General features: G+C 49.1%; 1 protein-coding gene across 3 annotated transcripts in view; it reads right to left on the bottom strand.

Annotated features, from left to right (window-relative positions):
* GPSM1 (G protein signaling modulator 1) overlaps positions 1 to 15598 on the bottom strand; it is an 82229-nt gene that overhangs the window by 34631 nt on the left and 32000 nt on the right. For all 3 annotated transcript variants that reach the window (XM_074891633.1, XM_074891634.1, XM_074891632.1), the window contains exons 8-9: positions 14178 to 14286; positions 11021 to 11147 (exon numbers count right to left, since the gene is read on the bottom strand). In XM_074891633.1, coding sequence (XP_074747734.1) covers positions 11021 to 11147; positions 14178 to 14286 — 236 coding nt within the window. The remainder of the gene's footprint in view (positions 1 to 11020; positions 11148 to 14177; positions 14287 to 15598) is intronic.

Genomic DNA, 15598 nt, shown 5'->3' on the forward strand with positions numbered 1-15598 from the left:
CGACGCAGGCAGCAATTCCCACCACATGTGTGGGAGCTTCTCCCCTTTACTCCACAGCAGACAGGCTCTGTAGCCTGCATGTACCCATCTTCCAGGAGAGCAGAGAGATTTCCATACTCACAAGCACCCCACGACAGAAGGAGTCCCGTTAACTTTCCATCTCTGACCAGGACATATTTTCCCTCAGATGGCTCCAGATGTAACTTTCAGCCTCCTGAAGTTATTTTTCCCAGAAATACCTGCAGCACCGCTTAATACTCAGCAAAAGTTCAACTCTGCCTCTCTCCCCAGTGCCGATCAACAGCGGCAGCAGCAGTCGTGGATGCAAAAGACTGACCAGCTGAAAACCTGGGTCTGTTCCTCTGGAAGGCTTTTTCCTCTCCCTCCAGTATTTATTGGCATGTTTACCAAGTCTACTGCAGAGTAACGGAAAACCTCAGGGGCATTTCTAAATGCTCTCTCTGTCTTCAAGGTTTACTGAGGTCTCTAATAGAGCGAGCTGAAACCTTCTTGTGAACATCAGCTGAGCAACACGACTGACTGGCTGTATTCATGCCTTGTTTTCCTGGAGCTCCTCGGATGTTGTTCTTTTCACTGCTCAGACTCAGGGTTGTCGTTTCTTTTTTAAATATTTTTTTTCAAAATCTCTTCCCTCCCCATCCGTGATCTCAACACCACCATGAACCAAGGGGATTTTTTTTTTTTATTTTATTTTTTTTTTTACTTTTTGCTTTTGCAATTTGGTTCCTAAGGCAAGTTTAACGGTTTTCACATTCTTGTATTTTAAAACTCGGTGAAGCAGTCACCTCCCTCCCTGGCAGGGAGCAACGGACTCTGAGGAAGGAGAAGTTCACTGCAACAGAGCAGAGGTGATGCTTGTGTGCTTGCCTGGCACGCATACGAGACATCCTTGCTTCCCCCTGCTTCCTCAATCCCCCCATCTCACAAACACTTTCTATTCTTCTGTCTTTGGGACACTAACCCAATATATCCATGTCAGATACCCACCTAGATCCATCTTTTTTCTCTCACATCTCCACCCTGCAGAGTTGGGGATGGCCCCTGTGCACATCCTTGTGCTACCTGTGATAACATGGATACAGGAACCTTTAATCTACAATCTCTTTATCACAGCCAGAAGTTTGGTAGTGCATGTTCCCTACTTTCCTTGGGCTTTTTAAGATGAGCAGTGTAGAGCTGGGCTGGGCCCTGCATGTCTGATGGAGAGGCTAACCCAGAGGGCTGACACGGTGCACACAGCGAGCACAGCATCTCCATCCCCCATTCTTCTATCCCCTTGGTATCCATCACCAGCTCCATCCAAGGATCAGTATGGTCTCCAGAGGGAAGGACTCTATTCCTGTGCCACAGGCAGGCCCTCCAACAGGCAAGTCATCAGTTTTCAGGGTGTAATTACAGGAGAAATGCTCACGCAGCAAAAATTCTCTAGCAGTACCCTCTACAAAGTGAGATGCAGCCACAGAATACACAAGGAAGTGTTTTATTGTAGGATGGTGATGGGATCATCCCATGTAAGCTTGCAGTAGGGCAAAGCTGGGTAGACAGTGTGGGCAGAGTTCTGTTCCTCTGCGGACAGTCTCCATATCCAACTGGCGCTCCTGAGATTTCCAAGTTGACAAGATCGAGCAGAACATGTGTAGCAGCGACTCAGGGAGCCCTGCCAGGAGCTCTCATCAAGTTGACACGTGCTTTGAGAACTCTTAGGCTCTCCCCCATCTCCAGCAGCTTGGAGAGCTGCCTACTCCATCCCTGTTTGAGATGAAGCAAACCCCCCCCGACGCAGATCAAGCGACAGTTCTATTTGCAGGCCGGGAACACGCTGTATCCCTCTGGGGTGGCTGTACCAGAGGAAGCAGAATTAAACCTGACAGTGGACTCCACAGAAGACCAACAGGAAAAGGTTGTACGGCCAACATTGTCCCCCTCTGCCTCCAGCGCTCCTGGCTGAGCAGCACACACAGAAGCAGAAGCTTTGCACCCCAAACATGACAAATCTCAGCATAAACACTTATTGTATTTTCATGAAAAGGTCATTTTTCTCTGTACCTGTATTAACTGAGGTACTGACTTGTCTTTTGGGCAAGTTCTTCAGGCCCAGGACACTGCCTTCCCGTATTTGTACAGACCCCAGCAGTTTAGAACCTTGATTTTGGCAGAGAACTCTAAATATTGTTCAATATGATTAAATTAGACCAGCCAGCCAGTTGTTTGGGGTGGAAGACTGGTCTGTAAACCCCACCAAGCTCAGGAGTGACACTGGAGATACAGTCCAGGAATCTGAATGCTTACAGAGGATCTCAAATCATACACTACTGACATCTAATCAGGAAAGCTCTGTCATTAGTGCTCCATTATTATAGCAAGCTCTTCAATGAGGAAGGGAGGGGGGGGAGGAGAAGTAAAAAAAAAAAAAAGCAATCACAACAGCAAGAAAAGAAAGGAGAAAAAAAAAAAAAAAGCAGCCTCCGGTAGGACAAGCATCTCATTTAAGGCTTTAATTAGTCTTCAAACACATAATGGGTTCTGGCACTATAAATCCACTTGACCTCTATTATTGCCAGCACTTGCATGATAAATGCTGGCATTTGTTTTCCCAGTTGTTACTGGGATAGAACAATACTTTTCTCTAAATAGAGAAAGCAAATAATATCAGTTATTAATGATGACTGCGCCATAAAATGCTGGCACTGAGCTGCTGTGTGTCGCTCCATGGGAAGGACCATCTGCTTACCCCCCCCAATCCTTTAGAGAGGAAAGGACCAGGGGAATCCCAACAGCTCTGGCCCCTTCTGTGACTAAGGATACAGCTAGATGGGCAAAACAACATTTTTCTCTCCATCAGTTATTTGAGGGCTTTTCTGGCTGCACAGTCTAGACAACAGCCAAGGGCAGGTATGGCTTACAGCAGAAAGGACTGTACACATGAAAATAATAAAGTCAACCCATAGCCAAGGGCTAGGAGAAGCTGTGGGGAGGTTGTTTTCAATATTGTATCACATCAGACTTCCTCAGGAATGCTTTGCTCCCATGCAAGGCCTTCCATCCTCACTTCTCCAGTGTCAGAACTGGGAGCCAAAAGGACAGGAATGAAACCTCTTCTGCTGGGAAGATCGGGCTCCAGCATGTTTGCTCTGACATGCTGTATTCATTGGCACACAGACAGCACACAGCTGAGCAAATATCAACCTTCCAGACAGATCCTCAGCACTACAAAAACCTTCTCCAGAATAACAATTTCGCAGGTTTTTTTTCTCTGTGGCAAAACTGTTCCTATAAAAAAAAGTACATACAATATGCGGTAATAAAGAGAAGTTACTTTTGAATCAAGATGCTCGTCTGCTTGATTTGGCAGAAGATGCTTTGCATATGTGTCACCCGAGTTTCGCATCCTCCAGAATCCAGTCTGACAGCTGAACAACTGGCTGAAAATAACAGCAATATTGCACATCCACACAGCACCAGAAGCCCCTCGCCATTTGGCTGATGGCACGCAGGGTGAGCAGCTAGCACAGAGGCCTCTCAGATGGGGAGAAGGAATAAGGAGACACTCTGACCCACATGCCAGAAGAGCCTTCACATTCACGTGGAAGAGGTAAGACCTGGAGCAAAAGTGCTCCTTGGAGACAGAGATGGCACAAGGGAGTTACTTTCCCCCCAGTGGGGGCAGAACTCAGAAGAGTTCCAATCTTTGAGTAACCAGGTGATCTTACAACTTGTAGCTTTGCAAACTATTACTAATTGCCACAATGGGCACATCTTTGATTCCAGTTTTCCCCACATGTGCAACAGGCATTAGCTATTCTCTAACTGAGCAAGGCTGGAATAAGGCTTATTTGCAAATAAAGTGCTGGCAACTCAGGCCAAAGAATGAAGTATTTTGGGGTGCATTTGCAGGATCTAGAAAATGCAGAGCACCTAATCATGTGACACCTAACAGTCAAATACAAGCCTTGGAGCTTGTGGGAAGCTTGGAGCCATGCTAGAGGAGGCCTCCTATAACCATAACATCCCCCAGGCAATGGTCTGCTTAATAGACTAACAGTTGTGGGGACAGGAGGATTTTCTGGAAGATAAACTGAACTGGGTGGAGCGGGCTGGGAGGAGGCATGTAACCTCAGGGCTAATTTAAGAACAGCCATGAAAGGCTTGGCAGGAACACCTGGCTGTCTTCTAAGAACAGGATTTTCTCTGCCAGTATATAGCAGAGCCTCACGACCTCCCACCTTCCATTATCAGCTTGTGTTGAACAAGCAGAGATCAGAAAGAAACTCAGTTTGAGCTAGAAAGTGACACACAGTGATTAACACAGGCAACATCTCCAGCAGCCAGACAAGCCCAATTACAGCAGCTGTGTCCTAAACACTGACTCAGGGAGGGCCAGGGAAAGAGCAACACACGTGTCAGAGCCTTGGGCTGATCAAACACTCACAGTAAAATCCTCTAAAAAGAGGGGCAATGTACTTGATCCCTCCCCCTGGATGCTGTTGTGAATGTCACAGCTTGCAGCAGCCAGGCACTTTCCAGCTACTGGGACTCGGCTGGCCACACTGGACTTTGAATTCACGAGCTCTGTCTCTACATGAGCCAGGTCTCTTTGCTAAGCAAAGGACTGTTGTCCAAGTGCTTGTCCCTGCCAGGCTGGGGGCCAGCTTTGCTGCTGAGTGAAGGAGGATGGTTCCTGAGGTCAGTCAAGAGATAATGGTGACTCACGCTGAGGGTCTGGCTTTGCCTTGCTCAGTGAAGTGCCAAAGCAGACCATAGTCATCCATCCAAAAACCTTTAAAAGATTAAAAAGTAATTCTAGCTGGGTGAGAAAGACAACTCTCTTCTTCTCGGTCCCTTTCTTGCTCTGTGCTGCAAGAAAAACCAGTAAGCAGAGGCATCTTGCTCCTAATAGTAATACTGTACTGTCAGACAGAAGATCATCATAACCGTAGGTGTTTCTTACGCGTTGGCTACCAAAGGAAACTGTCTGTGGAAAGAGCATTTGGGAACCAGACTGTACACACCAGAATTGGGATGGCTGCAGGAGCCTGGAAGAGCAGCCAAAGGGAACTTCAGGCTTCCCAGCTCAGAGCAGGAGTTTATGCAAGGAACTGACAATTTCCAAAAAGTTCTCCCCACAACAAGAGATCCTTTGATTTAATGGATGGCTTTGCCAAAAGCCACGTCGTACCTTCTCTGCCACAGGCTTCAAGAATTGGCCTCTTCCTCATCCTCTTTTCCAGCACTTGGCATCTCCCCTGGCATCAAGATAAAACAAGCACCTGAGTTTCATTAGCACAATATCTTTTCCTCTGGTCCTGGAGCATTTCCTCTGCTGTGAGCTGAGAAGTCTTGCTGTATTTTACATTGACACTGGAAAGGAGGCTCGTGTACAGAGCCAGATGAGAGAACAACATTAAATACTTCTTAACGCTTTGAGAATATTTTAAAACTTCACAAAGCCAATACTGGGGCAGCCTGAACTGAGTGCTAAATTACTCGGTTTAAATCCAAATGACTCAGAAGTTCATCCCCCCAATCAGTGCTACTGGGATGATTTAACAGCTGTAACCGCAGAGGTTACTCAGATTTAGAAAAAAACTCATTATAAAGATAATGAAGCAGCATCCTTTAGAAGTCCTAAATCTTCACCCAAGAAGTCCCCATGTCCTTCCTGCACTGCTCCCTTAAGCAGCACAGCAAGGACCACCACAGACTCAGGTCTTTTTGGACACCTTCCTTACTGGGAGGCACGTGGGAACATTTGCGCTAGCACTCCTCTGATCTCAGAAGCTACGGCTCCACTGAGCATCTGTTAGAGCACAATCAAGCAACCAGACCACCTTGCATTCTGCCTTCCACTTGGCCAAAAGCTACTCTGCTTCAGTCAACAACCTCATCCATCAAAACCCTGCATAAGCAGGTACAATTAACCAGCACAGCCTCGGGCTTTCATTTTCAGAATGAAAAAACGCTGAGCTGCAGCCCATCAGCTCTCGGGAAAAAGCAAATACAGTTGAGGATACTCAATACTAAACAATTTCAACTGCTATGCTCACTCAGTCTGACCAGTTAGAACAGGGCATGTTCCATGCTGACGCCATTAGCGATGTGATCTCTGCACCCATCTGCCAGTGGAAGGCAAACACTACCCAGACACTGCAATCCCAGCCTCAGCGAGCAGGGCTGTCCCACTGTCAGAAAGATGCTGGTCTCAGAGGGCCACATCCCCCGGCTGTCACCCAGAACTGTCCTTCGCAGGAGGATCACACAAACCACAGAGAAGGAACATCCCTGTCCCTGGGCAGCATCCCGGCCCGAGGCACAGAATGGCATGGGTTAGCAGCACTGCTGCCTCCCTGCTCTGCATTGAGAGAGGGCTGGTCAATCGAGCATATTTCAGCAGCACTAACGCTTCTTAGATACTTCAAAGATATTTAAAGCAAGCAAGCAAACAAAAACAAACAGGCTGGGAAACATAAAAGCAGATTTCTTCTATCCCTGTCTAATTGAACCAAAGGTTCAAAGATTCCTGTGAAGAAGGCAAGCTCAAAACTGCACTGGGGATGCAAAGACCCACATCCAAAGCCACCCAGCCGATCCCTGCTCAGGAAGCAGTGGGATTTCATGCCCACCCAGGCTCAGCTGCCCATTTCACCACCTGAGAATACCACCTGAAGCATGGCTGCCTCTCACACAGGGATAAGCAGTACCCAGCACAGAGGCTCCTGAACACCAAACAAGCTGAGTAGCCCTGTGCCTACCCTTTTTCAGCAGAATATGTGCAGAGAGTGAAGGAAGTCAGGCTCGTGGCCAAGCCCTTCCCTGCCCTCAGAGCTTGCTAATCGGGCAGCAGTGTCTGCATTACAGCAAACAGCACAGAAACCATGCCAGGAACCAGCTTACAATGCTCTGAAAGCATCTACATGCCAACGCCTTCTGGAACACCTGCATCCCTCCCCACCTACACCCAGCTGCCAGGAGAGCTGTCGCTCAGTGTTTTCTAACACCACCACTGAGCTGCTGAGAGCAAAAGCAAAGCAGCCCAGAGTTAGTTTTCACTTTGGAGAGGCAATAAGGCCGGCCTGAGCTGCTCTCTGCCTCCTGTCCAGCACCTCCACCCCTTTGGCAGTGGGTGAGCCCCAGCTGGTGCCAGCCTCCAGAGGGGAGAGCTGGCAAGGAGGGATTGAAGAGGGGAACGCTGCAAGGCAGCACCCTGTTTAGTGTACACCAGACACAAGTTACCCGCCCAGGGAGGCACTGCCACCAGGCTCGGCCTAGGAAGGGCTCAGCTCAGTGATTCGTCGCTGCCCACAGAGCACCAGGCTCAGCCGAGTCCTTGTTGAGCAGATGCTGAAGCCTCAGCCCAGACCAACTGATCTGGAAAAGGGCGTTCAGTGCTCCCAGCCCAGGCCCAGCAGCGGTGCCGAGGACAGAGCTGGTTGTTTGCACCCCGGGACATCTCCCAGCACCAGGCAGTACTGCTGCTTCTTCATGGTTGCCTTCACCCCTACTAATCAACTCCCTTATAGCCCCATCAAATTCCCTGACTTCTCTCCAAAGGCAAAAGCCCACCAATACTCAATTCTTAACTTGCCATGCGTGAAAGAGGACAAGATCATTTTTCAGGGCCATGTTTTCAGTTGTTTGGAGAAACAGAACCTCTGTTTATTTGCCCCATGTTTTAGCTACTCTCTAGCTTCTTTCAGTTTGTTGCTTTAAGCTCTCTGTGTTTGCATTTCTTGACAAGGTCATTGCTTTCACAAGGCTTTTGCAGCACTGCCCCACTTCCCTGGCCTCCAGCTTTGTCTTCTGACGTCCAATTGCTCTCAGAATATTAATTAAAATTGCAAAGAGCTCAGCAAGAGGAGCCAAAACAGCAGAGGAAAACATCAGACACTCCTTCCACCCCCAGGCCCCCGGCAAAGGGCAATGCCCAAGACTTCGAAGCAAAGGTAACCTGTGAAGGACATCAGTCTGATGGTCTGGCTCAGGGTTTCTCAGCCAACGGTACAGATTTTCCCAGAACTCAAGTTTGCTCTGAAACTTTATTCTACCTGCTTGATGAAATTAATATGTTTTACAACATGCCTGCCTTATCAGATGATTTTAGCATCCTTTGAATATGCAGCCATTTTATAACTTTAAGCAGGGAAAATAATCTGAAGGGGAAAAAAAACTGAAAGCTCCCCTTACCACAAGATTTGTTGACATCAAAAGGCACGGCTGGTTCAGAAGTCAACTTGAATCTCAACTCTCTCACCTGCTTGCTATTACAGAAACAGATGTTCCTCTTGCTGTAAATTGCTGCTATTAATAATATAAATAATTACGCTTTTCTAATCATTTAATAGATGCACAGGAGGGTACCAGAATTCCTTGCAGCCATTAAATACATCTCCTTTCTTCTCAAGAGCTCAGAGACACCTTGGTGGCCTCTCTTATCCTCCACCAAAGTTCAGAATAAGAGAGCTGAAGCCAGAATAAAAGCTAAGGAGGAATCAAGGGAGCCAGGCTCCTCTCCACAGGCTGTCCTGCACACCCACCCTCTCTCTAATTCTCTGTGCAACAGGGACAGCACCTTTCCCACCCGACATGTATGTGTAAAAGCACGCATGTAGCTAAGCGCTGCAAGACTCACACTCCCTTCCTCTGGCAAGATGCTGCTGCATGGCCCCAGCCCATGACAGACAGTGGCAGATGATTTTTACCTCCCCAGCAGGTTCCCAGGACCCGGCAAGGGGCAGCATCCCCCATGTCCCGCCAACTGAGGAAGCCCTACTCTGCAAGGAAACCTACCCCGGGCCCTGTGGTCCCTCCCTCTCCCGCACTGCAGGCCCCAGTCATTTGGTGTTTTTCCTCCAGAGAACACGTTGTCCTTTTGTTGACAACAGCCCCAGCCTTGGGAATGCGAGCAATGGCACCGTGGATTAACGAGGTCACTGCAACCTCCAGCGAACACTGGCTCTGACTACAACTGCTCCTCTTCCCACCCTCCAGCGATCACACACACAGACCAGCATGGTTCTGGCTGTCAGATGAGAGAAAAATCACTACTGGCTCCAGATGTTAACACAGCACAGGCACATCTGGATCACTGGAGGGCAGTGAGCAGCCCACGGACATATGCTGGCTCTGCCTTGCCCTGCTTCACCTCCAGAGTTAAGCCCCATGATTGACCAGGCTTGATGTGCCTCAAGAAAAAACCCCAAGCCTTCAGTGCCGCACGCTTTGTGAGTCTCACGCTGTGAGATGCGGCCAGTGGGGCTGTACCAAGGAGGTGCTGAGGATGTGCCACCACCCACGTGGGGGACACAGCCACACACCAGGCTCAGCTCGGACCAGGACCCTCCCTGACCCCCAAGGTACGCTGTCCTGCCGGCAGCAGGACACCAGACCAGCCCATAGCAGGCTGCATTCAAGCCCAGATTCAACGGGGAGTGCGTTATGGGAGCAGAGGCCCCCTTGCTCTATTTTTTCAATTATTTCCAGCTAAGAAAAGGCTGTGCACTGCTGGTTATGCATACAGTCAGAGCTGCAGAGCACCTCTCCCAAATAAATCCCTCTCGAACCCTTCCGCTGCAGCTCTTCACACAATATGCTCACACATGCAGTCAAATGGGTCTCAGCACGCAGCGTGCTCATGCCCATGCGGTCCTTGGCACTGCCCTGCACCCCTCTGCTCCCCAGCCTGAGGGACCTGGCACCCCACCAGCTCATTTCCTCCACACTCCACTCTGTCCCAGGAGCAGCAACAGCATCAAGGTTAATTTCCTGTTCCCCTTTCAGAGCAAAATAATTTGCCAAAAGAAAGCCCCTCACAAGGTGCCAGGAAGGAACAGAAGGCCCGAGCTAATAAGTTTCCCAGCAATTATAAAGGTGGACCTGACGTGCAAGAGGAGGCTGGGGCAGCCATTGTGGCCCACATGGCCTTTGAGGAAACCGCTCAGCTCCCGATGGGGCACAGCAGGGCACGCTGGCTCCCTCACCCACAGCTCGACTTCTCAGGAAAAGCTTCAGCACTGACGTAGAAGGCTACGCCTTCAAAATCAATAGAGAGCGCAAACATGAGCAGCCAGCCTTTCTCCCTCCCAGAACACCGTGCCTCAACTCGAGCATCATCTTCTCTACGTCAGTTCTACCACCAGGAAAGAGGACATACCGCCTGAGAAAAACGTGTCTGCAACTAACAAGGTCATATTTAATCAGTCAGCACCTCCCGGGATGCAGTTTCGTCTGTGTGAATTAATAAGTCTGTCCACAGCGACAGAACAACCAGCTGGAAGTGCCCCATGCCAGGCACCCCCAAATGTCTGCAGCGGGCAGTTCCAGGACAGGCAGACGGTCCCCGAGCTGGGGACACACGTCAGGCTGGCAGGCTGACAGCATGCCGTGGCGAGGACTCGGCTCTGCTCTCCTGCTCCCTGAGGAGCGGAGGCAGAACGACCCAGGGCCCAGTGAGGTGACTAAAGACACTTCATTCACCGTGGACCAAGTTTTGCCACATCTTTGTTTCCAAGCTGGGCATTACTGCAGGTGTTCCAGGGGTGAGACAGCAACCAGCGTGCTGATGCTCACAACCTGCCTTCAGCCCATGCTGTAAGGCTTGTTCTTGGGTGCTAATGAGAACAGAACAGCCAAAAATCCCTGCCAGTCACCTTCTGAAAGCTTGCTTTATCAGTCAAATCAGTTAAAAGGGCCCTGCAGAGCTTTAAAAGAGACAAAAGCTGATTTGCTGCTTGGCACATGGAATTTCATTCCTAATGCAGATTAATTCCATTAACTCATTCCGTGCCCTTTTTGGGGCAGATCCTTTCCTGCTCTTGCAGCTTATGGAAGGCACAGAGCAAACATATCACAGTGTCCTTTCTGGTAAAGGCATTTGATAGCCTCATCTTGCTCTGGCATTCATATTTCCTCCTGTTTTGCCCACTTGCAAACACCTCCTCTCCCCACGCACTACACCACATCTTTCATGAGGCCCTTCAGTGCCGGCAAAAGCCCAGAAACTCACCTTGTGCTTCATAGCCAGAATAGTGATGAGCTGTACCCATGTCCTCATCCCCGGGGCCCAAGCCAAGGGCTGACTTGAGCTGGGCCATGTTCACCTGTGCCGTCAGCTCACCGTTCCGGTCCCCGATCTACAGGGTGAAAACCAACAGGGCAGCTGGTTAAAAGGCAACACGCTCTAAGGCAAACAGCCCCTAGCAAAGGGTTTGCCAAGTCCCTTATCAAAGTAAGCATACAGCCAGCCAAAAGAGAACTTGGAGACACCCAGAGAGACCGTACAGCCCAGCTTTCAACACCAAAGCAACTCTCCAAATCTCTTATTTAGTGGTAATTTGGGAGAGGGTCCACGCATGCTGTTCTGTGCACTTGCTGCATCTCAAAAGGCAACTCTGCAGAGTTCAGTACAATGAACTGAGGGGGCACAGCTCACCCACTGCTACAGAACTGGGACAGAGGTAAACGGGCACATCTGGTCTGTCCTGTAGCCACATATGGCTTGGCAGAGAGCCCTGAAACTCTCAGCCCCCTTCCTCAAGTATCTCCATAGTTACTGAACACCAGACAGCCACACTACTATCAGCCACGTGGGCAGTGTCACACTCAGGGCTTGGATGCTCCAAAAGCCCCTCTTTCCTCGCTCAGATCCATACAGCTTTGAGTTGGTCCTAGTGATTTACCCACATGAGACTCCAAAAATCTTTTAAGAGTCCAAATTTTTCCGAATTCCCATCTCTCACTGGCCTGAGGCCAAGGAAGCCGATGTTAGGTGTTCAGGAAGAGATCTGTCCAACAGCTCCTGCTACTTAAGAGGGGGAGTTGTAGGACATGCTGCTGGGCCCACCTCAAAGTTTAACCAAACAAGAAAATTACTGTGCTGCACATCACCAGCGAACACAGAGAAGTCACTCAAAAACAGCCCCTAATCTTCAGAGGAACAGCAGCCTCTGTTACAGAGGAAGACCTCAGCTGTTCCCTTGGAGAGGCCCAACTCCCTACTAAATGCCTTGCAACAGCTCTTTTGTGGTCCTTCGAGATAGACTGCAGTGTGAGCCATCCTAGAAGAAAATCATAAATCCACACATTATTTATGACAAAGCCCCAAGCACTAGTAAAGGGAGGCAGATCAAACAGCTTATCATCAGGCACAAATCCCCTGCCAATTACAAGAGATTTGCTGTTGACATCATCTCCAGAGAAATTACTATGTCCTGGTTAGGTCTCGCAGTCCTTGATGCTCTGTTAAATGCTTCCCTTATTTCCACTCATTCCAGATCCTCTCCAAGGCCCTATTAACATCAGAGGAACACACTGGCAAGACAAGGATCCTAGGCAGGACCTACCACACACACCACAGCAGAGCCCTGTTTTCTACCCCCAGCTCAGATGTCTCAGGTTCCCAGGAGCCCCCTGCCATATGCAGAGATGGAAGAGGTACTCCAGAGTGGTGTCTGAGAGCTGGGGCAGCTTCCAAGGTTTTTTAGGTACATCCTTTATTCCAGCTGATTCAGAGGAAATTTTTCAGTAACCTCCGATCACCCTGCAGCAGCTTCTAATGTGGTTACCCTGAGCAGATTTCATTTGGATTCAAATGTCACCATCAGATTTTTGTTGGGGTTGAAGGGGAAAATGGTGATGGGAAGTGAGTTACAAACAGTGTGCAAAGGTTTAACTTCACTAGGTTTCCCCTGGGAAAAAAGCTCGCGCTTGCCACAACAGCACAAGAAGCTCACTTGGTTCCCAAAGCTAAAATAAAACATCAGCTTTATAACAGAATCACTAGCCGCTAGAAGCTAATGCAGGCTCTCCTCACAAATGGACAGTCTCTACACTGCTCTATAATTAACGATGTGGGGGAGTTTATTAGCCACCTGCCATGAGTAACCTACTCCTGACATGCCCCACAATCACAGCCATCACCCCAGAATGGGAACACCGTGAGCCCCCACCATGTTGGGTTTCCCCTCCACCCCCAGGAGTCACCAGGACAGCTCCTGCTCCTGTCCTCCCGTCACCCCTCATCTGCACCGCACATCACCAGCTCCGTGTAATCAGCCCCATGCTGTGACAGTCCTACCAGACTAAAGCTGGAAAAGTTAATTTTTCCCAAAATGTACAGGGCCAAAGAACAGTATTTCTTCTGCGTGTCTGATAAGTATAATTAAACACATAATTAGGCTGGTATGTCAGACCTACCCCCAAGATTTAGCCAACCTAATAGGCAGGAGAACACACAAAGCACTTACATACGGTAATTTCAATTAGTGCTTCAATAGGGCAATTTCTTCATCTGGGGGAGACTAAAGAGGCCACAGCCAATTTCCTCATAATACACTGGAAAGAGCAAACAATGGAATTCTTGCTTTCTGTACTTCTGAGCCACCTAAAAATGCCATATGTTCTTGCACTAGGAAAGCTGCAGCTAGCTGGGCAAGCACATCTGTGAAAACCAGAGTAGCTCTGCACATGAAACCCAAATGGTGCGGCAGCGGTACAGGACTAGCTGCAGGCTGTGCTCATCCAGTGTCAGCAATTGATTTCATCAGGCCAGTGCCAGAGTTTACCACCTCACAGCTGGGACACCCTGCCAGCTCCACTGAGGGGAAATATCTTCTCAAACGTACACTGTGTTGCAGTGCAAGATACAGCAGGTTCAGAGCACCCAGCCCATGACTAGAGGCTGGCCTTGTTTTCTCCAGGTACTTAACTTGCCAGCAAATTGGGTCAGACCACAGCTAAAATCACAAGGTCCATCTCAGGATCTCACAGCCTTGTGCTCAGGAAAGCGGGGTTTTACTAACAGACTGGACACCAAAAGGTATCCGAGTTCCTTCACGCCGGCTGGTGCACACCACCTTGACCAGCAGACCAGACACTTAGTCCTCTCAAGTCCTTTCTCACTCAGGAATATCGGTTAAGAGCAACATCCAGCAAATGTATTAGCTGTAATTAAGGGGAAGGCTGGGAGCCTCCCATAAAAACAATATTTTCCAGCCAAGTTCTGCAATTCCTAAAGACACCACTGAAAAAGCACATGAACAAGGGCTTTTCAGAGCAGTGACTGCAAGAGAAGAACTACATTAATATAACTTATTGGCATAAAAGAAAGTCTTCCTCTCAACAGGCAGGACTAATTCCCTCTGATCTGAACCAGCTTCTCTTACCTCTTGGGAGATTTCAAGATGTTTCCTTGCGAAGTGCAAAGCTTGTTCATGGCTCCCCAGGGAGACATAGGCATTTCCGAGACTCCAGCAGGCTCTTCCTTCTCCCACCCTGCAAAACAGGAAACTGTCAACCACAGAAATGCTGGGCAAAACCCAGCAGCACAGCAGCCCTTTCAGGGCCTCCCTCTCGAGAGCACCAACTGCCAGACCTCCTAGCTATGCTTTCACCTACAGAAAGGGTCTACAAAGAAAAAAAATGCACTGTACATCTTAAATGCTTCTTATGCTTAGGTCAGTAAGATCAGGGGATGAGCAATAGCCTCAGAAATAGGCCTGCACCCAGAGTGGCAAAAAGCTAAGCAGTTGTAGTGAGGACCCAGAATGGTTTGGCTTCATTTGTGAGCACCAGCCTGAGAGCAGAAGTCAGAGCTCCTGTCCAGCTTCCACCTCGCACACCAAGGATTCCTCTCCAGGGACACACATCCAGCCTTTTTATTCAACAACAGCCCAGAGCTAAACTAGGAAGAATGTGGCAAGGAGAGAACGCTGCAGGCATGCAATGCTCTCCTGCTAAATACCAGCAGTGCGTGGCCCAGGAAGCACGCACAAACTGAAACTGCATGCAACAGCCAAGCAAATATTGACCTATTTCCACAAGGTCTCCAGGGCACTGCTTCTTGTTTTCAGAAGCCAGGGGAAGCAGAGGACTGTGAAACTCGCCCTGGGCAGCCCTCAGCCCCAGCCCTTGAGTGCAGCCAGTCAGAGCCAGACACTCGGGTCTCTCTGGAGCAGGTTTCAGCACCTGTTTGCACAAGCAGGCAGAGACCTACTGCTCATCAGAGCCTGCTCAGCTCTGCAAACGAGCAGATGTGGGGGGCGATGGGATAAAAAAAGCACATGGGGGCGCAGGGGGAGGTTCAGCATGACTGCAGCTCCCTCTTCGGAGGTTTGGGCGGGTTGATCAGCATTTAAACATTTTTCTTGTCACCCTGTTCAATACCTTCTGCTCATAGGGTGTGTTCCCAGAAATGCAGGAGCCCACAGGCCTGCACCCCCACAGCATGATTCACCCTTGGGTGGGATTATACCTTCTCTGAGCAGATACTGCCCGGATCGTGCCACAAATCCCATTCTGATGTCTCTGCTCCATCTAGTGGAGGACACCCTGTTTCCCAAGAGCCAGCAGCAGTGACACTGAACAAGGTGGCTGCAGTCACTTCAGCTGCAAGAAGGCTCCAGGATCATAGAGAGTACGCAGGAGAAAGGAACCCACCACTCAAAAAAATATATATTTCTTTTAAAAAAAAGGCTAAACTTCCTAAAGAAGGAGGAATGAGAAAAGAAGAAGGAATGAGAAGCAGAATGTATCATCTCCACATGCTCTATGTAACATCATTTGTTTCTATATGGAAGTTTCCAGC

This window comes from Strix uralensis, chromosome 21 (assembly GCF_047716275.1).
Source record: "Strix uralensis isolate ZFMK-TIS-50842 chromosome 21, bStrUra1, whole genome shotgun sequence".
NCBI classification, from domain to species: Eukaryota; Metazoa; Chordata; class Aves; order Strigiformes; family Strigidae; genus Strix; species Strix uralensis.